Raw genomic sequence first — 27,644 nt, 5'->3', positions numbered from 1 at the left:
AAGAGCAAGACAGGGGAAGCAGGACACAGGCTGGCTTAAATAATTCAGTGCTGCCTTGTTTTAGAGTTTTTCACAGGCACTTGAGCGCCCTGTGAAACAAAGCAACCCCTCGGCCTCGTTACCATTTGGCCAACAGCCCTTGGGAGACTTTTTAAGGCCTTGGAATGATGCCTGCTCTTTTTCTTCTCAAGTTTGGCCACTGTACCACGCATCTTTCTGTGGGTGTCTTTACTCCCCCCCTCTTTAAAGCAAGCCCAGTCCCAGGTTTTATCATTCGCTATGCCCGCTAGTTTAACTTCTATTTTCTCTAGTCCATGATACCGCAGAAAAATATCTAAATCATCTGGTAAATTCATTGAAATGGTTCCTTTGGGATAACAACCGGAAAGAAAAGGGGGGGATGATATGGAAATCTATATCTCCTGTAAGATGTGTTTTGTATTAGGCCAGTCAGTCCTTGTCTTGAATCGGTTGCAACAGTGACTGACCATTCCATATAACTGGTCATGTTTTGCATTGTGTGATGATTATTTTGGGGGAAAGGTGGAATTTGTCGACTCATTGTCACTGTGCATGGTGTGACGTGGCCCTGTTTGCGGAATACATTTGCATAGTGTCAAACCAGGAAGGCCTCAGTCAGCAGCTTAACCCCTTGAGTCCCCCTCATTTGCATGCTTTTGTCAGCCAATAATGAATTTGGTCGTAAGACTGACTGAGTGTAATAGAAATGCAGAGATCTGGCTGCAGCTAACCGTCTTATTTCCTTTCCTTTCTGTTTTGTGATTTTGTTTTCCCTGTCTACCCCCCTTCACCTCAATTCCTCTTTTTCTTTTCCCTCCTTTTTTGCTTCCTCCCATTTTTAATTCTTTTTTTGCATGCTCCTTTTTTTCTTTAGCTTGAAATGGCGATTGAAAACCTCCAAAAGTCTGAAGGGATTGCAACTCACAAAAGCAGCCTGCTCAACAGCCATGTAAGTCAAACAGGAACTTTCTTTGAAAAGGACTAGAAAGACCCACCTTTGTCTCCCTGGCTGTGGGCTACACTACCACTTGTCACTGAGATCTCTTCTCTTACTGCTGAAGGGAACTTACTGACAGACTTCTGCTAATGCTAGCCTCACGGTGCTGTGGCATAAAACACTACATTGTCGTCTGACCATAGACTTTCCTTGCATCTGCTGCCGCTTATTGCTCAACCACAACTTGTTGATTGTGGGACTTGCTGGTGGCTGGGCTTGCCTTGGCCATGTCTTGACAAAAGCTATGCATATTTAACCTCTTGCATTTTCAGATTCCCCATCCTCCACATCATGACTGCTATGTGATTGTTATAGCCACACAACGCCCTCCCTCCTTTTCAACAACTACTTTACCAGAGCTGCCATTCAAACCAGCTATTTCATTGGACGCTAGGGGGTTCTTCTCCATTCCCGCTCTTAACCCTTGGTCACCTATCTAGAATCTCTATATTATCAAGCAGCTCCTGACAGTCATATTATTGTCATCAAGTCTCTAGTCCACTTCATGCTGTGTCTACCACACTCAGTCTGGCCAACCTGTTAATGAAGAAAAATATCCATCCCCACAGCTTGTATTTATTTATATTCCAACTGGCGATCATCATCCCTTTACCTCTCCACCATTCACCATCCACACAGACAGGAAAGTCCTCTCTATTGGAGAATAGGGGTGAGCAGAGTTCTATATTGCTCTAGTGGACAGGTATAATATGTGGTCGTCTGATGAGGCAATGAATGAGCAATTATCACCCCCCCCCCCCCCGACAGTTTAAGCCAAAATCTAAATTCTCACCCTCATGTTTAAACTCACTGTGTGTGTGTGTGTGTGTGTGTGTGTGTGTGTGTGTGTGTGTGTGTGTGTGTGTGTGTGTGTGTGTGTGTGTGTGTGTGTGTGTGTGTGTGTGTGTGTGTGTGTGTGTGTGTGTGTGTGTGTGTGTGTGTGTGTGTGTGTGTTTCTGCTGTCCTTTGATAATAGAAGGCAGTGCTCTCCCTCTCCTTGGGCAGACAGCTGCAGGATGGAGGTACTGCAGAGGAGGCTCGTGGGAGGAGCTATAGGAGGACGGGCTCATTGTAATAGCTGGAATGGAATTAATGGAACGGAGGGAAACGAGTGGTTTCAATATTTTTTATGTTTGATACCGTTACATTTATTCCATTCCAGCTATTACAATGAGCCCGTCATCCTATAGCTCCTACCACCAGCCTCCTCTGTGGTACTGTGAGGATCAGAGTGCAGCAGTAGGTGTCCAGTAGGTGACTGATTGTGTGTCTCTGTGCTGTGTGTGTGTAGCTGCAGTGGCTGCTGGATAACTATGAGACAGCGGAGGGGGTGAGCCTGCCCCGGAGCTCCCTCTACAACCACTACCTGCGCCATTGTCAGGAGCAGAAACTGGACCCTGTCAACGCTGCCTCCTTTGGGAAACTCATCCGCTCCGTCTTCATGGGCCTCAGGACCCGCCGCCTCGGCACTAGGTATGACCTTGATGGTGATGAAGAGCAGGTGTAGGATAATGTTAATGATAGATTAGAAAGATTGATTGATGCTGATAGTGAGGATTTATTCTGATGATGATAAAACAGATTACGAAGCTGATTACAATTTCCTTATTAACCCCCCATGTTCCTGTTTGTTCCAGGGGCAACTCCAAGTACCACTACTATGGCATCAGACTGAAGCCAGACTCACCACTCAACAGACTGCAAGAGGACTCTCAGTACATGGCCATGAGACAGCAACCCATGCACCAGAAACAGAGGTGAACCCTCCCGCTCACATCCTCCACCTCTTCTCTCTTTCTCTCTCATCTGTCCATTCTGTCTGCCAAAGCTTTAACTTCTTGACGCACCCATCCCTTTAGCGGGATCATTTTCATTAACACCCGCTGAATTGCAGCGCGCCAAATTCAAATTAAATTACTAAAAATATTTCATTTTCATGAAATCACAAGTGCAATATAGCAAAACACAGCTTAGCTTGTTGTTAATCCACCTGGCGTGTCAGATTTCAATACAACCTTTCGGCAAAAGCATAACAAGCGTTTATGTAAGAACATCTCTCTCAGTAGACAAAATATTACAAACACTAGCAGCCAAGTAGATTGGGCACAAAAGTCAGAAAAGCAATAGATTAAATCGCTTACCTTTGATGGTCTTCGGATGTTTGCACTCACAAGACTCCCAGTTACACAATAAATGTTCCTTTTGTTCCATAAAGATGATTTTTATATCCAAAATACCTCCATTTGTTTGGCGCGTTATGTTCAGAAATCCAGAGGCTTGAGCGGTCACGACATCGCAGGCGAAAATTCCAAATCGCAACCGTAATGTCCACAGAAACATGTCAAACGTTTTTTATAATCAATCCTCAGGTTGTTTTTAAAATATATAATCGATAATATATCAACCGGAACTGTCGCTTTTTCAATAGGAGAGGGAGAGACAATGGCTGCCCCACTCTGTTGCGCAAGCAAAACTCTGCCAACACCCAGCTATCCACTGACGCGATGTTATCTTTCTCGCTAATTTTTCAAAATGAAAGCCTGAAACTATGTCTAAAGACTGTTGACACCTTGAGGAAGCCATAGGAAAATGAATCTGGTTGATATCCCTTTAAATGGAGGCAAGGCATCCAATGGAACAGAGAGCTTTCAGGAAAAACAGCATTTCCTGGTTTGATATTCCTCAGGTTTTCGCCTGCAATATCTGCTCTGTTATACTCACAGACAATATTTTGACAGTTTTGGAAACTTTAGAGTGTTTTCTATCCTAATCTGATAATTATATGCATATTCTAGTTTCTGGGCCTGAGAAATAGGCAGTTTCAAATGGGTATGTTTTTTTTGCCAAAAACAAAAATCCTGCCCCCTACACTCAAGAAGTTAATCCAGTTCCTTTTGATATCCTTTGAACATTTTGACTTCATGTCCCCTGCCTCTGCCCAAATGACTTTTGTGGATTTTGAAATGCTTCTCTGCAATGGAGTGAAGTGGTGCACTCATCCTCATTTCAGATACATGGTTTATTTAACCTCACACCTGCCTTTATTCTCCACTCTCTCCTCTCCTCGTTTGTGCTTCCTGTCCTCTCCCAGTCATCCTTTAGTTCTTCCCAGCCCCACCCAACATAGCTGTGCTGCCCTCTCCCCTTTCCGCAGATTTAAGCCCCTCCAGAAGGTGGATGGCATGGGAGACAGCCTGTCAGGAGGCTCCCAGCACTCAGCCAGCACCCCAGAGCAGTCTGTGGCAGCCCAGAGCCAGCACCACCAGCAGTACATTGGTAAGGAGCTCCGCTGGCCACACTGTAACACTGAGAGACCATCAGGTCCTCTGTACCAAAACAGAGCTAACATTAATTCCATAGTTTGTGAACACTGAGGATAAAACAGTAATGATAAAAAGTGTTTAGACTGCTTGCATGGTAGCCTAGGGTATGGCCAGCCCAGTTTAATCACTGGATGCAAGATTGAATTATGTCGCTTCACATTATTATTAAACACCTCTTTGTTGTTGTTTGGGATTTGACCGTGTGTCATTGTGTCCGCAGATGTGTCACATGTCCTGCCCCCTTTCCCCACCCCTGACCTGGGCACCCAGCCCCTCCCCGAGCGTATCAACATGAATGACGTGAAGAAGCTGCAGAACCTGTACAGGGACCACTGTGAGGTATGTGGACACAGCGCCAACTAGCTGCAAACTCTGCACTGCTCTGGAGTGGTCTGGTCTGGTGAAACAGGCGCTTCCAGCAAGAGCGATAGACTGCAGCCCTCAACAGGTATCCTGTCCTAGTCGACGGCACTGCAAATTTGATGAAATTATGTATGGGGGAAACGATATTTCAGAGCTGGTGCTAGAACACATCCTTAGTTACTGTTGAATGTGATCGAAGAGAATACCAACTCCCTGGATGGGATACAGTGATGAGGGAGGGGGTGGTGAAATGTTTAATGTACATTTTTGGGGGACTTTCCAAGCTATAGAGAGAGAAGGAGAGACCGAAAGGGAGAGGTGCCCTGAAAAGCTTAATTAAAGCACTGAAGCCGTGGGTTTATCATATTATCCGTGGCCTCCCTCTGTCCAGCCACACCACGCTCCTTTTGTTCCAGCCTCCTTTCATCTCAGCTCAGCTTTCAAGACATGCCAATTAACCTTTCAGCGCGCTGGGTGGACATCTTGGTGTCTTTTTGTGCTCGCCTCCCCGTGGGCCTTTGTGTTGCCTTGTCATTGGACAGGCACATGGGCTCCTGCCTTTGTCTGGCCGGCGCATTTCTGTCACTCTCACAGAGTGATTCTGTGTTTCTGTGTGTTTAATGTTTATGCGCTTTTCTCTTTGTGAGCAAACAACCATCTGTTAACTTTATACTAGGAGGATTATTGATGGTAAATTAAATGTACTATGTAAAATAAAGGTAACAAGCATACAAAGGACAAATCAAGGTGAAGGTCCAGGAAGAACTTATTCCTGACCCTGCTTTCAGTGGAAATACAGCTGTAGATTTTCTGTTTCAAATTAAATCACATTTTATTTGTCCCATGCGCCGATGTAGACAGGTGTAGAACTTACTGTGAAATGCTTACTTACAAGCCCTTAATCAACTATGCAGTTCAAGAAATATAGTTAAGAACACATTACTAAATAAACAAAAGTTAAAAAGGCTATATACATGGGGTACCGATACCAAGTCAATGTGTGGGGGTACAGGTTAGTCGAGGTCATTTTTACATGTACAGTGCCTTCGGAAAGTATTCAGAACCCTGGACCTTTTCCAGATTTTGTTATGTTACAGCCTTATTCTAAAATGCATTAAATAAAACAAAATCATCAGAAATCCACACACACAATACCCCATAATGAAAAAGTGAACAGGTTTTTATACATTTTTGCAAATGTATTACATTTTTTAAACATAAATACCTTATTTACATAGGTATTCAGACCTTTTGCTATGAGACTTGAAATTGAGCCCCGGTGCATCCTGTTTCCATTGATCATCCTTGAGATGTTTCTACAACTTGATTGGAGTCCACCTGTGGTAAGTGTCCTAGCAAAGAGTCTGAATACTTATGTAAATAAGGTATTTTTTAAATATATTTTTTAAAGTAATTCGCAAACATTTATAAACCTGTTTTCGCTTTGTCATTATGGGGTATTGTGTGTAGATTGCTGAGGATATTTTTTTTATTTAAGCAATTTTTTATTTTTTTATTTTTTTATTTCACCTTTATTTAACCAGGTAGGCTAGTTGAGAACAAGTTCTCATTTACAACTGCGACCTGGCCAAGATAAAGCATAGCAGTGTGAACAGACAACAACACAGAGTTACACATGGAGTAAACAATTAACAAGTCAATAACACAGTAGAAAAAAAGGAGAGTCTATATACATTTTGTGCAAAAGGCATGAGGAGGTAGGCGAATAATTACAATTTTGCAGATTAACACTGGAGTGATAAATGATCAGATGGTCATGTACAGGTAGAGATATTGGTGTGCAAAAGAGCAGAAAAGTAAATAAATAAAAACAGTATGGGGATGAGGTAGGTTAAAATGGGTGGGCTATTTACCGATAGACTATGTACAGCTGCAGCGATCGGTTAGCTGCTCAGATAGCAGATGTTTGAAGTTGGTGAGGGAGATAAAAGTCTCCAACTTCAGCGATTTTTGCACTTCGTTCCAGTCACAGGCAGCAGAGAACTGGAACGAAAGGCGGCCAAATGAGGTGTTGGCTTTAGGGATGATCAGTGAGATACACCTGCTGGAGCGCGTGTTACGGGTGGGTGTTGCCATCGTGACCAGTGAACTGAGATAAGGCGGAGCTTTACCTAGCATGGACTTGTAGATGACCTGGAGCCAGTGGGTCTGGCGACGAATATGTAGCGAGGGCCAGCCGACTAGAGCATACAGGTCGCAGTGGTGGGTGGTATAAGGTGCTTTAGTGACAAAACGGATGGCACTGTGATAAACTGCATCCAGTTTGCTGAGTAGAGTGTTGGAAGCTATTTTGTAGATGACATCGCCGAAGTCGAGGATCGGTAGGATAGTCAGTTTTACTAGGGTAAGTTTGGCGGCGTGAGTGAAGGAGGCTTTGTTGCGGAATAGAAAGCCGACTCTAGATTTGATTTTCGATTGGAGATGTTTGATATGAGTCTGGAAGGAGAGTTTACAGTCCAGCCAGACACCTAGGTACTTATAGATGTCCACATATTCAAGGTCGGAACCATCCAGGGTAGTGATGCTAGTCAGGCGTGCGGGTGCAGGCAGCGAACGGTTGAAAAGCATGCATTTGGTTTTACTAGCGTTTAAGAGCAGTTGGAGGCCACGGAAGGAGTGTTGTATGGCATTGAAGCTCGTTTGGAGGTTAGATAGCACAGTGTCCAAGGACGGGCCGGAAGTATATAGAATGGTGTCGTCTGCGTAGAGGTGGATCAGGGAATCGCCCTAAGGCTGTAACGTAACAAATGTGGAAAAAGTCGGGGTCTGAATACTTTCTGAAGGCACTGTAGGTCCTGGATGGCAGAAAGCTTGGCCCCAGTGATGTACTGGGCCGTACTCACTACCCTCTGTAGCGCCTTATTTTCGGAACATTTTGTTTCATACAAGCAAAGCATTAATTATCTCTATACACATTCATATTCATTCACTTTGGCGCCCATACATGCATTTATTATTATATGTCAAAGTTATTGATAAGAACCAAATATCCTGCTATCAGACACGCCAATTAAGCATGCTTTTGTTGAGTTGAATGATAAAGTGAGCAATAAAAACTCCAGCGTGGAAGGAAATTAATAAATCAGGTAAAACCACATAAAGAAGTGTATGTGTGTGGGGGCAGCGTTAAGCAACCTCAGTCCCAGCATGCTCCTCTCTGTCATTCTTTTCTCTCCCTCTCCCTTTTCTCTCTCGCTCTAGCCATAGTTTCTAAAGCATGCTGTTTTTCCTGTGTGTCGAAACTGGGGAGGCAAAACGCTTGTTTGTAGGGGCAGGGGAATTCTTCTTTTTGTTTTGGAGTTTAGTGTTTAAGCTGTTGCCCAGAGCAACGGTAAACAAGGTTACCATAGTGATCATTGGAGAGGAAGCAAAAACATATCATGTGATTGAAGGAAAGCCTATACTGTGCTGGGCTGTAACTGGAGACTGGGAGCATGTCCTGCCAAAGGAGAATCTCTGGGCATGGTGTGAAGAGTGAATAGAGACACTACCACTAATCACAGAGCACTGATAGACAGAACATACAGGAGGTTCACTGCTGCTCTGTTACTGAGGGTTGACTGTGGCTTCACTGTCTATATTATGTCATATTTAAACATACCTTAGGCTATATATGTGGCCATTTCAATTATTTTTGACATTGTCAAAGTGAAGTTGTCTTCTTTTAGCCGATATTGTTACTGGAAAATTGTATAGTGAGTTGGTAAATCTTTAGTATAGTAAATCTGTCATGTGGAGATTTGATTGGCGTGTTGATTATAGTATGTAGCACATGCTCAGAACTCGGTATGTGAGAGTTCAAACAGGAATGAGGAAGCTGTGTGGACTTGAGGCTGCCCAATATTACAGGGACACACTTACAGCACACACAATAGTCCCTGTTAAAGCCATGTTACATTTGAATTCCTAGTAAATATCACTCAAATATTATCTGTTCTGATTTGGGATCAATGGGTTGGAAGGAAGGCAGCATTTAGCTTGGACTCAGCCTCTAACCAGTCAGGAGGCTGCTGCAGAGAAACTTTGTTGTGTGTCTGGTTGCCATGGCTCAGCTCTGTGTTTTGTCCTTTCCGTCTCCCCTCCTCCTCCTCTCCCCTGTAGGCTACTCTGGATGTGGTGATGAACCTCCAGTTCCACTACATTGAGAAGCTGTGGCAGACCTTCTGGTATTCAACAGCGCCATCTAGTGACGTAACCACCACCATCCCCAACAGGTCAGACAACAGAGGATTGAGAAAGCAATATTTGAATTAGGAAAAAATGTCATATTTTCTTTCAGGCTTTATATGCATGTATGTTTTCTGTGATTGAAAACTGTTCTTTTAGTGATTTTGTGTGTGTGTGTGTGTGTGTCTGTGTGTGTGTGTGTGTACAGTGATGAGGACATGGAGGGGGTGATCCCCAGGGAGAAGCTGATGGCTCTGTGCAAGTATGAGCCTGTCAAGCTGTGGATGAGGAGCTGTGACCATATCCTGTACCAGGCCCTGGTGGAGATCCTCATCCCTGACGTGCTACGCCCTGTCCCCAGTCAGTACACCTACCTAACTTCAGCATTACTACATTATAATAACAACATCATTATCGCACTCAATGTATTGTATTTATCCCAGCTGATTTTTTTTTTTTATTGCAGGTACTCTCACTCAGGCCATTCGCAACTTTGCCAAGAGTCTGGAGGGCTGGCTGACCACAGCCATGAGCGACTTTCCCAATGAGATTGTACGCACCAAGGTACAAAACACCTTCCAACACCCTCGTAGTCATTCTGCAGACAGCTGAACTCGCAGATATACATTACACGCGATACATTCCCAGGTGAAGTTAACCATCTCTTGTATGTGCTGTAGGCAGCGGTGGTGAGTGCATTTGCTCAGACCTTGCGTCGGTACACCTCTCTGAACCACCTGGCCCAGGCGGCCCGCGCCGTGCTGCAGAACACCTCCCAGATCAATCAGATGCTCAGCGACCTCAACCGCGTCGACTTCGCCAACGTACAGGTAGGACCATGGAACTAATAATTCCTTGGGTACATCTTTGTTGCACAGTGGAAAGAAAACACTTCCGTGTGTGTGTGTGTCCATGTGTGTGCATGCATTTCTGTTTGTACCTGTACCTTATAAATCCTCTCAGACTTGGGGTTTGTGTGTTGTTGGTCTACAGGAGCAGGCGTCGTGGGTATGCCAGTGTGACGAGACTGTGGTCCAGCGGCTGGAGCAGGACTTCAAGGTGACCTTGCAGCAGCAGAGCTCTCTGGACCAGTGGGCCGCCTGGCTGGACAACGTGGTCAACCAGGTCCTCAAGCCCCACGAGGGCAGCACCAGCTTCCCCAGGGCTGCAAGACAGTTCCTGCTGAAGTGGTCCTTCTACAGGTATGGACCCTATCTAAACAGACAGACAGACCTCGATAGATAGATAGATAATGTTGATAGATAGATCGATCTCTAAAGATAGATACACTACATGACCAAAAGTACGTGGACACCTGATCGTCGTACATCTCATTCCAAAATCATGGGCATTAATATGGAATTGGTCCTCCCTTTAGCTGCCTAAACAGCCTCCACTCTTCTGGGAAGGCTTTCCACTAGATGTTGGAACATTGCTGCGGGGACTTGCTTTCATTCAGCCACTAGAGCATTAATGAGGTCTGGCACTGATGTTGGGCGATGAGGCCTGGCTCGCAGTCGGCGTTCCAATTCATCCCAAAGGTGTTCATTGGGGTTTAGGTCAGGGCTCTGCAGACCAGTCAAGTTCTTCCACACCAATCTCAATGAACCATTTCTGTATGGACCTCGCTTTGTGCACGGGGGCATTGTCATGCTGAAACAGAAAAGGGCCTTCCCCAAACTGTTGCCACAAAATTGGAAGCACAGAATCGTCTAGAATGTAATTGTATGCTGAGTTCTGTTCTGTGAGCTTGTATGGCTTACCACTTCGCGGCTGAGCTGTTTCCACTTCACAATAACAGCACTTAGTTGACCGGGGCAGCTCTAGCAGGGGAGAAATTTGACAACCTAACTTGTTGGAAAGGTGGTATCCTATGACGGTGCCACGTTGAATGTCACTGAGCTCTTCAGCGAGGCCATTCTACTGCCAATGTTTGTCTTTGGAGATCGCATGGCTGTGTGCTCGATTTTATACACCTGTCAGCAATGGGTGTGGCTGAAATATACAAATTGTGTGTGTGTGTGTGTGTGTGTGTGTGTGTGTGTGTGTGTGTGTGTGTGTGTGTGTGTGCGTGTGTTGTACCAGTCAAAAGTTTGGACACACCTAGTCATTCAAGGGTTTTCCTTTATTTTTACTATTTTCTACATTATAGAATAATAGTGAAGACATCAAAACTATGAAATAACACATGAAATCATGTAGTAACTAAAGAAGTGTTAAACAAATCAAAATATATTTTTGATTCTTCAAAGTAGCCACCCTTTGCCTTGATGACAGCTTTGCACACTTTTGGCATTCTCAACCAGCTTCACCTGAAATGCTTTTTCAACAGTCTTGAAGGAGTTCCCACATATGCTGAGCACTTGGCTGCTTTTTCTTCACTCTGCAGTCCAACTCATCCCAAACCATCTCAATTGGGTTGAGGTCGGGTGATTGTGGAGGCCAGGTCATCTGATGCAGCACTCCATCACTCTTCTTCATGGTCAAATAGCCCTTACACAGCCTAGAGGTGTGTTTCGTGTGATTGTTCTGTTGAAAAACAAACCAGTCTGAGATGGTGTATTGCTGCAGATTTCTGTGGTAGCCATGCTGGTTAAGTGTGCCTTGAATTCTAAATAAATCACAGTGTCACCAGCAAAGCACCCCTTCTCCACCACACCTTCTCCTACATGCTTCACGGTGGGAAATACACATGTGGAGATCATCCGTTCACCCGTGCGTCTCACAAATACAAGGCGGTTGGAACAAAAAATCTCACATTTGGACTCATCAGACCAAAGGCCAGATTTCCAATGGTCTAATGTTCTTTTCTCATGTTTCTTGGACCAATCAAATCTCTTCTTCTTATTGGTGTCCTTTAGTAGTGGTTTCTTTGCAGTAATTCAACCATGAAAGCCTGATTCACGCAGTCTCCTCTGAACAGTTGATGTTGAGATCTGTCTGTTACTTGAACTCTGTGAAGCATTTATTTGGGCTGCAATCTGAGGTGCAGTTAACTCTAATGAATTTATCCTCTGCAGCAGAAGTTACTCTGGGTCTTCCTTTCCTGTGGTGGTCTTCTTGAGAGCCAATTTCATCATAGTGGTTGATGGATTTTGCAACTGCGCTGTAAGACATTTTCAAAGTCCTTGACATGTTCCTGATTGACTGAACTTCATGTCTTAAAGTAATGATGAACTGCCGTTTCTCTTTCCTTATTTGAACTGTTCTTGGTATTTTACCAAATAGGGCTATCTTCTGTATACCACCCCTACCTTGTCACAACACAACTGATTTTATTAAGGAAAGAAATGACACAAATGAACGTTTATCTTCTTAGGGATCAAATCCCGTTAACGGGATCGATTTGACAACATCCGGTGAAATGGCAGAGCACCAAATTCAAATTAAATTATTAGAAATATGTAACTTTCATACAATCACAAGTGCAATACACCAAATTAAAGCTTTACTTCTTGTTAATCCAGCCACCGTGTCAGATTTCAAAAAGGCTTTACGGCGAAAGCAAACCATGCTATTATCTGAGGACAGCACCCCATCAAACAAACACAGACAATCATATTTCATCCCGCCAGGCGCGACAAAAAAACTCAGAAATAACGATATAATTCATGCCTTACCTTTGAAGAGCTTCTTCTGTTGGCATTCCAATATATCCCATAAACATCACAAATGGTCCTTTTGTTCGATAAATTCTGTCGTTATATCTCCAAAATGTCAATTTATTTGGCGCGTTTGATCCAGAAAAACACCGGTTCCAACTCGCCCGACATGACTACAGATTATCTAATAATTTACCTGTAAATTACCTGTAATTTCAAACAACTTTCCTAATCCAACTTTAGGTATTTTTTTACGTAAATAATAGATACAAATTTAAGATGGGATAAACTGCGTTCAATAGCGGATAAAAACAAAGTGGAGCGAGCTTTCAGGTTGTGCGCCCCAACCACAACAGTACACTAGACACAACCCTCATTCTGAACAACCCTACTTCTTCATTACACAAAGGAAAAACATCAACCCATTTCTAAAGCCTGTTGACATCCAGTGGAAGCGATAGGAACTGCAAGCAAGTGCCTTATAAATCTAGATCCACGTAGAAAACCCATTGAGAACATTGTCACCTGAACAAAACAATTCTGGATGGTTTGTCCTCTGGGTTTCGCCTGCCAAATAAGTTCTGTTATACTCAGACATTATTCAAACAGTTCTAGAAACTTCAGAGTGCTTTCTATCCAAATCTGGTAATAATATGCATATCCTAGCTTCGGTGCCTGAGTAGCAGGCAGTTTACTTTGGGCACGCTTTTCATCCGGACGTGAAAATACCACCCCCTAGCCTAGAGAGGTTAACAAGGCATACCTGTTAATTGAAATGCATTCCAGGTGACTACCTCATAAAGCTGGTTGAGAGAATGTCAAGAGTGTGCAAAGCTGTCATCATGGCAAAAAGTATTTTTGTTTGTTTAATACATGATTCCATATGTGTTATTTCATAGTTTTGATGTCTTCACTATTATTCTACAATGTAGAAAATAGTACAAATAAAGAAAAACCCCTGAATGAGTAGGTGTCCAAACGTTTGGCTGGTACTGTATGTATGAGGCCACTGTGTTCCTTCGGAAAGTATTAAGACCCCTTGACTTTTTCCACATTTTGTTACGTTACAGCCTTATTCTAAAATGGATTAAATCGTTTTTCCCCCCTCAAGCTACACACCATACCCCATAATGACAAATCAAAAACAGGTTTAGACATTTTTTGCTAATTTATAAAAAATAAAAACTGAAGTATTACATTTACATAAGTATTCAGAACCTTTACACAGTACTTTGTTGAAGCACCTTTTGCAGCGATTACAGTGTTGAGTCTTTTCGCACCTTGGCACAACTGTATTTGGGGAGTTTCTCCCATTCTTCTCTGCAGATCCTTTCAAGCTCTGACAAATTGGATGGAGAGCGTCGCTGCACAACTATTTGCAGGTCTCTCAAGAGATGTTCGATCAAGTTCAAGTCCGGGCTCTGGCTGGGCTACTCAAGGACTTTTAGAGACTTGTCCCGAAGCCACTCCTGCGTTGTCTTGGCTGTGTGCTTAAGGTATTTGTCCTGTTGGAAGGTGAACCTTCACCCCAGTCTGAGGTCCTGAGCGCTCTGGAGCAGGTTTTCATCAAGAATCTCTCTGTACTTTGCTCTGTTCATCTTTCCCTCGATCCTGACTAGCCTCCCAGTCCCTGCCTCTGATAAACATCCTCACAGCATAATGCTGCCACCACCATGCTTCACCGTAGGGATAGTGCCAGGTTTCCTCCAGATGTGACGCTTGGTATTCAGGCCAAAGAGTTCAATCTTGGTTTCATCAGACCAGTGATGGTTTGAGAGTCTTTAGGTGCCCTTTTGGCAAACTCCAAGCGGGCTGTCATGTGCCTTTTTACTGAGGAGTTGCTTCCATCTGACCTCTCTAACATTAAGGCCTGATTGTTGGAGAGATGGTTGTCCTTCTGGAAGGGTCTCCCATCTCCAGAGGAAATATGGAACTCTGTCAGAGTGGCCATTGGGTTCTTGGTCACCTCCTTGACCAAGGTCCTTCTCCCCCTATTGCTCAGTTTGGCCAGGCGGCCAGCTCTAGGAAGAGTCTTGGTGGTTCCAAACTTCTTCCATTTAAGAATGATGGAGGCCACTGTGTTCTTTGGGACCTTCAATGTTGCAGAATTGTTTTGGTACCCTTCCCCAGATCTGTGTCTCGACACAATCCTGTCTCGGAGCTCTACGGACAATTCATTCGACCTCATGGCTTGGTTTTTGGTCTGACATGCACTTTCAACTGTGGGATCTTATATATCCAAATCATGTCCAATCAATTGAATTTACCACAGGTGGACTCCAATCAAGTTGTAGATGGATGCTCAATGTAAACAGCATGTATCTGAGCTCCATTTCGAGTCTCATAGCAAAGGGACAAACTTTTCACTTTGTCATTAAATGGTATTGTGTGTAGATTGCTGAGGAAAATATTTGATTTAATCCATAATTTAAATGTATTTAATGTAACAAATGTGGAAAGTCAAGGGGTCTTAGGTCGTGCGCCCCAACGACAACAATACACTAGACACAACCCTCATTCTGAACAACCCTACTTCTTCATTACACAAAGGAAAAACATCAACCCATTTCTAAAGACTTTTTGTGTGCTTTCTGTGTGTGTGTGTGTGTGTGTGTGTGTGTGTGTGTGTGTGTGTGTGTGTGTGTGTGTGTGTGTGTGTGTGTGTGTGTGTGTGTGTGTGTGTGTGTGTGTGTGTGTGTGTGTGTGTGTGTGTGTGTGAGAAACTGCCAAAATAAGTATGTTTGAAAGCAGTTGTTTCCACACAGTTCTGGTTCTAAGTTAATTAAGCAATGAACATCCCATCATGCTTAGGGTCATGTATAAGAAGTATTTTGGCTAGCATGGCTGGAAGAGATCTCAGGGACTTTGAAAGAGGGGTCTCAAAGGAGCATAGGGGGTTTAAAGGGTGTGTGTCTCAGTCACCAGATCTCAACCCAATTTAACAATTAACACTGGAGTGGTGCCTGAGACAGCGTTTTCCATCAACAATACACCAAGTGATGGTATTTCTCTTCATGGAAGAATTGTCACATCCCTCCAATTGAATTTCAGCACTTGTAAAATCTATGCCAAGGTGCATTGAAGCTGTTCTGTCCTAATGCCCTATTAAGACACTTTATGTTTGCGTTTCCTTTATTTTGGCAGTTACCTGTATATATACAGTATGCATTTTCACTAAAGTATGGTAGTATTTTCAGGCTGATGAATTTAGGTGGTTAGCGTCATGTGGCGTTGGCAGATTGAAGCTCATTGGGGCTGTGTTAATGTAATTTCTCTCTGATTGCCTCCTCCCTCTCTCCCCTCCTCCTTTCCCCCAGCTCCATGGTGATCAGGGACCTGACCCTGCGTAGTGCCGCTAGTTTCGGCTCCTTCCATCTCATCAGGCTGCTCTACGACGAGTACATGTTCTACCTGGTGGAGCACCGCGTCGCCCAGGCAACCGGAGAGACGCCCATCGCTGTCATGGGAGAGGTGAGTGGGCAGCCTTTCATGTACCAGTTTCCTTGAGCTATCCTGTGGAACTCCTGCAAAAGTCTGTGAAATAATTATGCATATTTTATCACACACCAGGTTGTATGGTGAGAGTTTCTGGTTATGAGGTAAATGGCCTGTTGACAGCATGTAAATCTGTATTAGCCCATTACTAATATAATTTCTCCTTTCTTCTGAAACACAGTTCAGTGACCTAAACTCAATGTTGCCCATGCTCATGGATAAAGGTTGGTCTACTCTCCCTGGCTCCTAGTGTTTGACTTGCTGTCCCCTATGTCTCAATGTGGAATACATTTAGACCTTACCTTTTTGTTAACCTCTGTTCCCATCTCAGACCCGTCCTTCTCAGATGACATGAGTGACATGGGCAGTGACGAGGGCCGGGGGCCCAACGAACCGACCGTGAAAAGGGAGAGGATCGAAATCAACCACTCGCTGCAGGAGATCTGAGACCAGATGAGGCCCGTGACCCTCTCTCAGGAGCCCTGCTGAAGCTCTGGGCTTTCCTGGTCCTGTCAGCACACTAAGAGCCGGTAGCCCAGCCTGCTACACAGTGAGTGTGTTCAGTGTATATAGAGAAGAGCAGCAGGCTCAGCCCCTACCCAACCACTCCTCCTAGTTAGTGTATTTAAAGGGGGACTCTTTATCCCAGGGAAAACAATGAATGCTCACCAAGTGGGTCTGGTTTGACCTGACAGGGGTATACAGTTCAAATTTTTTTTTTTTCCCCTGTTTTGCAACTGTGAATAAGAATGACTTTGTGCAGTACCCATGTTGGATACATGTAACTTTGTATGAGTGGTGTTTCTTATCCTTTATTAGCTGTGCCATAGTGTAATTCCAGTGCCTTAGATGCTAACTCTTTAACCACCACTACTACAGATGTCTATCTCCTCCCTCAGCTGTGCCTCTACCGCAGTATGAATGTATTGTTTCAAAACCTCAGACATTCTAAAGCACCTTTAAACCTGTAGGTGTAATAGGATTATTCTATACGTGTTGCCTCAACGCACATTGATGCAACCAACTGACCCAAAGGACTTGTCCCTCTCCCACCAGCGCGGCCACTCGTGGCTCTGTCAGTAGGGCCTGATGCAGAGAAAAAGACCCTAGTCTCATTGTTGATGGGATGGCAGGGACCTCTAACACCCTGGCCGCATGAGATGATTAGTTACCTCCTCCTTTTCTATGCTCTGCTCTGCTCTGTTCTTATGAGGCAACTATAGAAGAGTAGCCACTGTTAACTCTACCAACTCCCCCATACTCAAGTAACCTTCTCCATGTGTATATATATCACTTTTCATCCAAATTATAACTATTCTATGATGTCGTTTGGCATCAACTCAATTTCAGGATGCACACAATGCTGGTCTCATTGATCCATGACTCTAGAACTTTGGGGGGTGTTTCTAGATGTCACACCCCAGAGTCTAGGACAAGCCAGTTGCATCTATATTGATGAAACCTTTAGATTTATGTTTTAAGGACTGAAATGAGAGTGGTGAACTGTGTTCAGGAAACTACCAGATTGTATGTATATATATGATGATCTACCTTCTGGGTTAACTGGAGCTGTCTGGCATCCATTTTGTGGAGCCGTATGTCTGGCCCAAACTGGGCCATGTCGAATTTCTTAAGGGATGTAAAATAGTATGTATTTACCAAAACGTGAAAGAGCGTTGGACCTCCGAAGCCAAAACCCTTAAAAGGAAACTCCTAATTGCATCTGTTCAGTTCAACTGATGCTCTGAGTTCAGATAGTGTGGCTCACCCCCTTAATGGTACCGTTACTCAAATGGTCGTTCCATTTTGATTGGAGGGGGAAATATTCAGAATATCCTGATCCATGTTTAGTTTAATGCTCGATATATGAAAGTGTAAACGGCTCGAGCCGGTTTCTCTAAAGATGATTTACATATTATATAGCCGTACAATTGTACTGTACTGATTGTGCGAAACCAACAAACTGTTAAACGTTCATACATAAATATATTTCTTAATATGATGTAGAAAATGTGTTTATTAATGGCCTTTTGAGTTCACATGGGGCTGGATCACACCGGTATTGTGGAAGATTGAAATTGAAAGGCAACGTTCGAAGACTGCATTCATGGTAAACGGAAATGACCTTTACATTTTTAAACACGGATCTTCCGCATTACGGATTGAATCCAGCACTTGGTCTATCCCCAATAATTTCTCTCTTCCCATACTGTACCGTTTGTGCTTTTAAAAGGGGATGTCCTCCTTGCTTTGATTATTTAGTGGCTGGGACTGATGTGTGTGACGCAGACGTTTTGTCTTGTTTTGATCATTTTCTATGTCTTATGGTCAACACAACAATATTTAACTGTAACAGTGTTGATATTTGGGGTGTAAGTGCCCAATTAGCCATCAGTCACGTGTCCATATTGAGAGAATCTCCATTTCTATTTATGAATAAATATAACTGATTTAATTACTGATTGACATGAACTTTTTTTTCTAAACACTTTTGGTTGAATTTGACTTCCCCCCCCACAGAGTTTGTAGTAGCTTGAGAATCCGGAGCTCTTTGTAACTCGTGCCTGTCACAGTACTTTGCCTTTTAAGTGCTTTGGAAAGTAATTTCTACGTGAACTTTAATGTTTTTTGTAATGCTGTTTAGACTTTTGGCTGAGGATTATTTTTTATTGAACTAAATCTGGTTCTTCTTACAAGTATATTGAACCCTTATTTTTATGTATTTTTAAACATTCTTGACTACATTTTACCTAGCTTGAGGGCATACAGTCTGTAACAAACTGCATAGTTCAACTGTATTTTGTACTGATCAATGTGTAATAAATTGGTGAAACCATCTGTTTTTGGCCACGTTCATTTATTGATGAAATGTGTATATTTTGTAAAAACAGCTTTACTAACATTTTTCAATGAGTCTTCCTGGGCAATGAAGTGTTAATACTGTTATCACTGACAATGATTCAGTATATATGTGCAGAAATATTCCTTATATTTACATTAAATTCAAGTTTCCATGGAAATTCTGTTCAAGACATTATGTTAGTAGTATGTTTATATTCATACACACAATTCTCTCCAATAAAGCCAACTTCTTACATCCAGTTTTCAAACTCCTGATATGAAAAGGCACACAGAACACAATGCAAACACAACAAACAAGATTCAATACAAGAACAAATAGATGGGTACACTCCCCTGGGAAAGGGCGAGGATTGCGTGTACAATTCAGAGCTGAAAAAGAAAAGGCTAGGTCCGAAAACGAGCTTGATCCTTTTTAGCGGCAAGGTCAGCATACACATGTTAAGTGCCCATTCTCCTCCAAAGCCAGGAGAATGAGTGAGCACGGTGTCTGGTCCCAATATCAAACCCATCCCAGTCTGTCTGTCCTCTACCTCCTGGGGAAGGAGGTCAGTATGGCCCAGAGGGCTAAAAGTGCAATGTGTACTCCAGGACCTCCTATTGCTCCTCACAAGGAGCAGCCTGCCATGTACTTCCCTGCCAAGGAAACACAAACATGTGGTGAAACACATTATTATTTTAAAAATTCCATACAATCTTTTGTCAAATTCCAAGGCCCACACACTATCTTATTGGCCAGGCTTAGTAACATATGGTGTTACAGTACCTGTGGCAAATCTCTTCTTGACCAGGGACATACGGTAGTGACTGCCCACCAGCTCCACATCCATTCCCGACAGAGAGGCCCCGGAGCCCACAAACTGGACTGCCAGGCTGGGGGGAGGTCCACGAGGAACCTCCAGGCATTGCCAGCTGGCACACAGAGTGCCAGAGCCTGGAACAATAAACAATTGACACATTCTTCAGTTCCCCTCCACTAACAGGAGCAAGTTAATAACACTGGCTTGTTATTTTAAAAAAGCCACTTTTCCCACTAGCACTGACTGAGAAATACTTTGAGGGAAAATCTACTTTGTACGATTGTGATCTTGTCTCACCTAGCCATCTTAAGATGAATGCACTAATTAGAAGTTGCTCTGGATAAGAGCGTCTGCTTAATGACTAAAATGTTTTCAAAAAATTATAATCCCTGCCAATTCTCCTTTATATTATCACTGACCCATCTTCCACTCAGGCTCAGCTTTCATATGCTAATCTTGATATTTAAGATAATGATACCTTCATAGAGGCTGCATATTAAAATAGAGAAGAGGGTGGCACTCAATGCAATTATGTAGTCAAGGGCCAGACTTGGAATAAATAACTTTATACTGCATTTATATTTCCTTAACCATAATTTATATAGCTAGAATAGGACTGATATGTGGCCATTGAGTGAGATGGGTGTGGATGTACTGTAGACAGACAAGTAACCTTTGCTGTGGTTGGTAGGGGAGAGGTTGGGTAGTTTCCACAGTAGCTGTCGTTCCTCAGCATTCCTGGGAAGGCAGACAAAGGGTCAGTGGGGCCAACCCAGTTCCTACTCTTCTCTCTTTCTCCCCCACTTTCCCAGTCTGTCCTCACCTTCTCCCTGACCTTTAGTCCGTCCTTTCTCCTACTTTCACTATACCTCTATCCCTCCGCCCACCATACATCCCCATTTCATTCCCTCCTCCCACTCCCACCCTAACTCACCAGGAGGCTGGGGGCTGGCATTGCAGGTCTGTTGCGGTGTGGTCGAGGGGCAGCAGCACCTGCACAGCAGTGAGCTGGGTGGAGGGGGCGGTGGCCGGGCAGCAGTGGTAGTCCAGTGCTACACGGGTCACCGTGCCACTACGCTGGCACTCTGCTGACAGCAGGAGGGGAGCACGACCAGGGTCCTGGGATGACACCTGAGAGGAACAGAGTTGGGAGAGGTTGTTGATGCTGTCATTTGGAAGACGAGGGAAAATGTGTATCTTGAAGAATAATTTTGTGTAACTTCAGATGACAGAAGGTAAGAGAGTACCACTGTACTTCATCAGTCACCTGGTATTTGAGTAGGGCCACATTATAGTAGGAGGCCAGGGGGTTGAGCTCAGCCTCTCTCTGCAGGTAAAGGTTCAGTGCATGCATGTTGAACCAGAAGTCCCTGGTGTCTGGGTCACTCTGAGAGGGGTCACTGTGGAGAATAACACAAACCGAAGAATGAGACATATCTATATCTTACCATTTCAGCAATCTGTAGACATCTGTGTTGTTTAGCAACAAAACCAATGTGTGTGCATCTTCGGGGCAAAACAGACTGGGTTGGCTTCGAATCACAGGATTATTGACAACATGTAAATTATATTTCTCTCTAAATGTTCATTGAAAACACATTTGCACAATAAGCACTTTGTTACAGTTGTTAGTTAGCAAATTTTAGCGGTAATGTCAGATGTGGTTAAAGCCAAAACACCTCAAAAAAGGCATCGAGAACCAGATAAACTATTTGAAACAAGCCACCTATGATTCCAAACATGACAGCGTCTTGTCATTGTTGCTAGGTATCAGATCATTCAGAATCATAACACAGCCTTCTACCCTTGCGATGTGCGCGCATAATTTGTGTAACATTGTCACGCAACCTGTCTATATTTCATAACCTCACAACCAATCCCATATTAAGCTACCTGTAAAGCAGCTTCTGATTGGGCAGAAAGTGGTTAACCCGGGAGATGTTGACCAATCGAAAGCTGAGGACCGGGGCATTTGGGTTAGCAGTGAAGATACGAGTGATTCCAGCAGGAAAAGACATGGTGAGATCTCCTGTGATCTTCACCAGACAGCTGGAGAAGAGAGAAGAGAAACATACACACACTTAGCTTTCAGCAGGCCTGTGTATAATAGGTAATAACACTGGACCTGGTGTACAGAGGGCTTATGTATGCTGACCGGTTGTGTTGTCCACCTTTGAAGTAAGCATTGATGTATTCTGTGATGGCTGCAGCCACAGGCCATAACTCTTGGGTGCTCAGAGAGATCGGGCTCGGTCCGCGAGACAGATGCACTGTGGGAAGAATAGCTATGTCTATGACAAGTTCAAGGCACAATATCCTTATTCATAAGTGCTTTATGCTATTGAGTATCTTTAAAAAAACGGGTTTAAAAAGTGTTGTGTTCAGACTAACTGTGTAGGGGCGCATGGTCTTGGTTCAGATGCGAGAGGGGTGAGGGCTGCCCACCTCTGGCAGGGCTGGGGGCGCGTGTCTGTGCCCCCCACTCACTGGGGCTGGAGGAGGAGGACGAGGTGAGGTCTGGGCTGGGTTCCGGCTGAGGAGACGAGCACACTGACCTGGACTGAAGACACACAGGAAAAAGTAAGCAGTTACAGTAAGTAGTTGTCTACAGGCTTATAGCTGTAAAATGCGCAGATCTGGGAGACCAGACCAGAGCTTCTGTAGTCCGGTTGATTTTCCTGAAGACACTCACTCTCTCACAGCCACTCAGTCTGCCTGAGGACCTCTTGGCTCTGGCTGGTCTGGGAGGGGCTGCCACCAGCAGCTCTGCACTGTCCTGCCTGAAGCTTTGCTTCGAACCTAGAGGAACATGACCAATATTACAACCTGTAAGACAAGAGGAAGTTGTCTAAAAGACAGTGTGGGGTTTGGAATGGGGTCAAATATAGTTGTACATTTGGGAAAATATATTTAGAAAATCCAATCTGAAAATATAGCTAGTGCATAGACATCTGAGGCCAGTAGTGTAGTGTTCAACATTCATACCCTTGTGTGAGCCCATGTTGCAGGGCGGCTGTGATGTGTTCAGGTCCAGGCAGTTCTGGTCTTTATCAGTAGAAAAGCACAGGTCCTCCTGTGGCCCAGAATGCCGTGTGAGAGGCAGGCCGCTCCTGCGTGGCTCGCTTTCGCTGCGTGACTCACGGTGCTTCCTCCCTCCCTCCCGGACCACTCCACCCAGGGCCAGAGACCCAGCCGAGGTCCCCTCACTGAAGGGGTTGTGGACAGAGTTCCAGTGCACCAGCTCCTTCTTAGGATGGGATAAGGGGAGGGAGTTTGAGTTGGGGGTCAGCCTACTACTGCTGACGATGTGGGTCAGGATTCCTGTCGCGGCAGCTAAGGCTGACTGGTGGGTGGGGCTGCCAATCATAGTGATGGCGAATGGGTCGTCAGGTGATTCTGGGGGCGGGGCACTACGGTCTCGTTTCCTGTCCCTGTCCTTGCGAGAGCAGGAGGAGGGGGTGGGAAGGGTTTTACTGTCACTGAGGGAGCTGGAGAACGGGTCGCCCTGTACCGCTATCCCCCTTCCGTCTCTGGAGGGGCGCGGGCGTGGGGGGGCCCAGGCGTCAGGGGGGGGCAGTGTCTCCTGGGTGACAGTCCTCTCGAAGGCAGCCAGGAAGGGGTCTTCAGGAGGGATGTGTTTACAGCTCCACAGGGCCGGGTCCAGCTCTGGAGGGGCTAAGGACTGGGAGAAGGCCGGGAAGCAGAGGGCTGAGGGGTCCATGTCTGGAGGGGGGCGGGAGGATCGTGGAGCAGCTGCCCAGATACTGGCAGGGTTGTCCTGGGGGTGGGGGCTACGTTCCGGGGAGGGGTCTCTAAAGACAGTGAGGAAGGGGTCTTCTGGCCTGCCCAGTCCTGCTGGTTCTTTATTCTGACTTGTCGATGGCCACGCTGCCCAACCAGCCGGCTCAGGGGAGGGGCCTAGGGGCTGATGGGAAGGTGAGTCCAGCCCTGAGTCCTCTACGTTCTCAGGAGAGGAGGAGTCAGAGGAGAAGGCAGCATCTGGAGGGAACAAGGGGAGACGATCATTCTACTACCTAAAACAGTATGTATCACACATAAGATCAGGCCTTTTTACTGACTGGAAAAGCTTCTGTCCCTGTCATCATAATACTTTAAACCGTATTTACATTCAGAAGCACCAAAGACACTCTCTGCTCTCTGTAGCTGATCTCTACCAGCAAAGCTTTTTGATTTGAAGGCCGACTCCAGAGGAGGTCCAAAGAGACTGTCCGAGCCTGACGCAGTAGAACTCAACCTAGAGAGTGGGTGAGAGACAGATGAAATGAGAAAGGGAAAGAGACAGTGAGGGAGATAATACGTTACCAGGAGCGAATAAAAAGCAAAGCCAGAGGTAATGTCAGGTGATGCAGTACTGTCATCAGATCTCCTGCTGGCTTCTTCTCCCACAGCATCTCTCCACCTCACAGCTATGTACGACAAAGAGAGGGGAGGACTGGAGTGTGACTGACATTCACTCACCTACTGGGATCTGGACTGGAGGTGGATCTGCATAGGCCATCCTGCTCTCCCTCTGCAAAAGACACATACACACACTTAGTGAAGTTTAATTTGGGACTGCTCCCTAATCAGGGAGAGATGTGATTAGCTAGAGTGCTGATGGAGGGCAGCCGTAAGGGAATACCCATTACCTTCCATAAAGATAAATACCAGCTATTAGCCTGGCTTCTCTAAGCAACATCAGCACAGCGCTTTACGCTATGGTTTTCATCAAGGCACTCATCATTAATCCAGTCTGCTCATTTCCCCCACAAATAGCCTCCTACTGTGGCATCACAGGCTGCTACTCCCTCACTAATAAACCATGTTCCAGACAGACCTGAGGCGTGACAAATAGACAGTGTGATTCAGCCAAGGTCAGCCACCTTGACGATTTATCACTGGACGGATACGCACTGTTAAGCTTATCCAGAAGCAACGCGGTAAATCACATTCACATCACTTCAGACTGGGAGTAACATTTCTATTTATTTTATTTAACTAGGCAAGTCAGTTAAGAACAAATTCTTATTTACAATGACGGCCTACCCCAGCCAAATCTTCCCCTACCCCGGACGATGCTGGGCCAATTGTGCGCCGCCCTATGAGACTCCCGATCACAGCCGGTTGTGATACAGCCTGGATTAAAGAGGCTGTATCACTAACATTAAAGGTGGAGTAATAGTATGCTATGCATGAATACCATATGAAACAAACAGTTATGACCTACCACTGATAGAATATAGGGAAATTATCAAGTACATGGTAAGGGGCAGAAACAGTGGAGAGTGTACTACTGACACTGCAGAAACAGTGGAGAGTGTACTACTGACACTGCAGAAACAGTGGAGAGAGAGGGCCTCCCGGGTGGCGCAGTGATTAAGGGCGCTGTACTGCAGCGCCAGCTGTGCCATCAGAGTCCCTGGGTTCGCGCCCAGGCTCTGTCGTAACCGGCCGCGACCGGGAGGTCCGTGGGGCGACGCACAATTGGCCTAGCGTCGTCCGGGTTATGGAGGGCTTGGTCGGTAGGGGTGTCCTTGTCTCATCGCGCACCAGCGACTCCTGAGGCGGGCTGGGCGCAGTGTACGCTAACCAAGTGCACGGTGTTTCCTCTGACACATTGGTGCGGCTGGCTTCCGGGTTGGATGTGCGGTGTGTTGGGTTGTGCGGCGTGTGCGGCTTGGTTGGGTTGTGTTTCGGAGGACGCATGACTTTCAACCTTTGTCTCTCCCGAGCCCGTACGGGAGTTGTAGCGATGAGACAAGATAGTAATTACTTTTAATTAATTGGATACCACGAAATTGGTGAGAAAAAGGGGTAAAATAAAAAAATTAAAAAAAGAAACAGTGGAGAGAGAGAGTGTACTACTGACGCTGCAGAAACAGTGGAGAGAGAGAGTACTACCGACGCTGCAGAAACAGTGGAGAGAGAGAGAGAGTGTACTACTGACGCTGCAGAAACAGTGGAGAGAGAGAGAGTGTACTACTGACGCTGCAGAAACAGTGGAGAGAGAGAGAGTGTACTACTGACGCTGCAGAAACAGTGGAGAGAGAGAGAGTGTACTACTGACGCTGCAGAAACAGTGGAGAGAGAGAGAGTGTACTACTGACGCTGCAGAAATAGTGGAGAGAGAGAGAGTGTACTACTGACGCTGCAGAAACAGTGGAGAGAGAGAGAGTGTACTACTGACGCTGCAGAAACAGTGGAGAGAGAGAGAGTGTACTACTGACGCTGCAGAAACAGTGGAGAGAGAGAGAGTGTACTACTGACGCTGCAGAAACAGTGGAGAGAGAGAGAGTGTACTACTGACGCTGCAGAAACAGTGGAGAGAGAGAGAGTGTACTACTGACGCTGCAGAAACAGTGGAGAGAGAGAGAGTGTACTACTGACGCTGCAGAAACAGTGGAGAGAGAGAGAGTGTACTACTGACGCTGCAGAAACAGTGGAGAGAGAGAGAGTGTACTACTGACGCTGCAGAAACAGTGGAGAGAGAGAGTGTACTACTGACGCTGCAGAAACAGTGGAGAGAGAGAGTGTACTACTGACGCTGCAGAAACAGTGGAGAGAGAGAGAGTACTACTGACGCTGCAGAAACAGTGGAGAGAGAGAGTGTACTACTGACGCTGCAGAAACAGTGGAGAGAGAGAGAGTGTACTACTGACGCTGCAGAAACAGTGGAGAGAGAGTGTACTACTGACGCTGCAGAAACAGTGGAGAGAGAGAGAGTACTACTGACGCTGCAGAAACAGTGGAGAGAGAGAGTGTACTACTGACGCTGCAGAGACAGTGGAGAGAGAGAGAGAGAGTGTACTACTGACGCTGCAGAAACAGTGGAGAGAGAGAGAGTGTACTACTGACGCTGCAGAAACAGTGGAGAGAGAGAGAGAGTGTACTACTGACGCTGCAGAAACAGTGGAGAGAGAGAGAGAGAGTGTACTACTGACGCTGCAGAAACAGTGGAGAGAGAGAGAGTGTACTACTGACGCTGCAGAAACAGTGGAGAGAGAGAGAGTGTACTACTGACGCTGCAGAAACAGTGGAGAGAGAAAGAGTACTACTGACGCTGCAGAAACAGTGGAGAGAGAGAGTGTACTACTGACGCTGCAGAAACAGTGGAGAGAGAGAGTGTACTACTGACGCTGCAGAAACAGTGGAGAGAGAGAGTACTACTGACGCTGCAGAAACAGTGGAGAGAGAGAGAGTACTACTGACGCTGCAGAAACAGTGGAGAGAGAGTGTACTACTGACGCTGCAGAAACAGTGGAGAGAGAGAGAGTACTACTGACGCTGCAGAAACCGTGGAGAGAGAGTGTACTACTGACGCTGCAGAAACAGTGGAGAGAGAGAGTGTACTACTGACGCTGCAGAAACCGTGGAGAGAGAGTGTACTACTGACGCTGCAGAAACCGTGGAGAGAGAGAGAGTGTACTACTGACGCTGCAGAAACAGTGGAGAGAGAGTGTACTACTGACGCTGCAGACAGTGGAGAGAGAGAGAGAGAGTGTACTACTGACGCTGCAGAAACAGTGGAGAGAGAGAGAGAGTGTACTACTGACGCTGCAGAAACCGTGGAGAGAGAGTACTACTGACGCTGCAGAAACAGTGGAGAGAGAGTGTACTACTGACGCTGCAGAAACCGTGGAGAGAGAGTGTACTACTGACGCTGCAGAAACAGTGGAGAGAGAGTGTACTACTGACGCTGCAGAAACAGTGGAGAGAGAGAGTGTACTACTGACGCTGCAGAAACAGTGGAGAGAGAGAGAGTACTACTGACGTTGCAGAAACAGTGGAGAGAGAGAGAGAGTGTACTACTGACGCTGCAGAAACAGTGGAGAGAGAGAGAGAGTGTACTACTGACGCTGCAGAAACAGTGGAGAGAGAGAGAGTGTACTACTGATGCTGCAGAAACAGTGGAGAGAGCGAGAGTGTACTACTTACGCTGCAGAAACAGTGGAGAGAGCGAGAGTGTACTACTGACGCTGCAGAAACAGTGGAGAGA

At 45.3% G+C, this 27,644-nt stretch overlaps 2 protein-coding genes across 8 annotated transcripts in view; one reads left to right on the top strand and one right to left on the bottom strand.

Moving 5' to 3' along the window:
* The window catches only part of LOC110521502 (DNA-binding protein RFX2), a 77,871-nt gene extending 59,044 nt beyond the window's left edge, over window positions 1-18,827 (top strand). The window contains exons 6-18 of one of the 4 annotated variants that reach the window (XM_036968419.2): window positions 896-970; window positions 2,310-2,491; window positions 2,656-2,775; window positions 4,173-4,294; window positions 4,562-4,680; window positions 8,827-8,939; window positions 9,101-9,252; window positions 9,359-9,456; window positions 9,573-9,722; window positions 9,886-10,094; window positions 15,812-15,965; window positions 16,171-16,213; window positions 16,321-18,827. In XM_036968419.2, coding sequence (XP_036824314.1) covers window positions 896-970; window positions 2,310-2,491; window positions 2,656-2,775; window positions 4,173-4,294; window positions 4,562-4,680; window positions 8,827-8,939; window positions 9,101-9,252; window positions 9,359-9,456; window positions 9,573-9,722; window positions 9,886-10,094; window positions 15,812-15,965; window positions 16,171-16,213; window positions 16,321-16,436 — 1,653 coding nt within the window. In that variant the 3' untranslated portion in view covers window positions 16,437-18,827. Of the gene's footprint in view, window positions 1-895; window positions 971-2,309; window positions 2,492-2,655; window positions 2,776-4,109; window positions 4,295-4,561; window positions 4,681-8,826; window positions 8,940-9,100; window positions 9,253-9,358; window positions 9,457-9,572; window positions 9,723-9,885; window positions 10,095-15,811; window positions 15,966-16,170; window positions 16,214-16,320 lie in introns of all 4 variants that reach the window. The other 3 variants (XM_036968418.2, XM_036968421.2, XM_036968420.2) reach the window with 3 other exon arrangements.
* Window positions 18,828-18,829: 2 nt separating this feature from the next.
* Window positions 18,830-27,644, bottom strand: part of LOC110521501 (F-BAR domain only protein 1) — a 44,175-nt gene continuing 35,360 nt past the window's right edge. The window contains exons 16-27 of one of the 4 annotated variants that reach the window (XM_090231469.1): window positions 24,128-24,179; window positions 23,776-23,903; window positions 22,634-23,647; window positions 22,341-22,447; window positions 22,040-22,208; window positions 21,804-21,918; window positions 21,542-21,697; window positions 20,916-21,048; window positions 20,583-20,779; window positions 20,322-20,386; window positions 19,615-19,782; window positions 18,830-19,484 (exon numbers count right to left, since the gene is read on the bottom strand). In XM_090231469.1, the coding sequence (XP_090087595.1) occupies window positions 19,456-19,484; window positions 19,615-19,782; window positions 20,322-20,386; window positions 20,583-20,779; window positions 20,916-21,048; window positions 21,542-21,697; window positions 21,804-21,918; window positions 22,040-22,208; window positions 22,341-22,447; window positions 22,634-23,647; window positions 23,776-23,903; window positions 24,128-24,179 (2,333 nt within the window). In that variant the 3' untranslated portion in view covers window positions 18,830-19,455. Of the gene's footprint in view, window positions 19,485-19,614; window positions 19,783-20,321; window positions 20,387-20,582; window positions 20,780-20,915; window positions 21,049-21,541; window positions 21,698-21,803; window positions 21,919-22,039; window positions 22,209-22,340; window positions 22,475-22,633; window positions 23,648-23,775; window positions 23,904-24,127; window positions 24,180-27,644 lie in introns of all 4 variants that reach the window. The other 3 variants (XM_021599093.3, XM_090231470.1, XM_090231471.1) reach the window with 3 other exon arrangements.

The sequence above is a fragment of the Oncorhynchus mykiss genome, chromosome 4 (genome assembly GCF_057628025.1).
Source record: "Oncorhynchus mykiss isolate SJ-2025 chromosome 4, ASM5762802v1, whole genome shotgun sequence".
Classification (NCBI taxonomy): Eukaryota; Metazoa; Chordata; class Actinopteri; order Salmoniformes; family Salmonidae; genus Oncorhynchus; species Oncorhynchus mykiss.
Note: the sequence above shows the minus strand (reverse complement) of the source record. Positions and strands in the feature narration are given on the sequence as shown.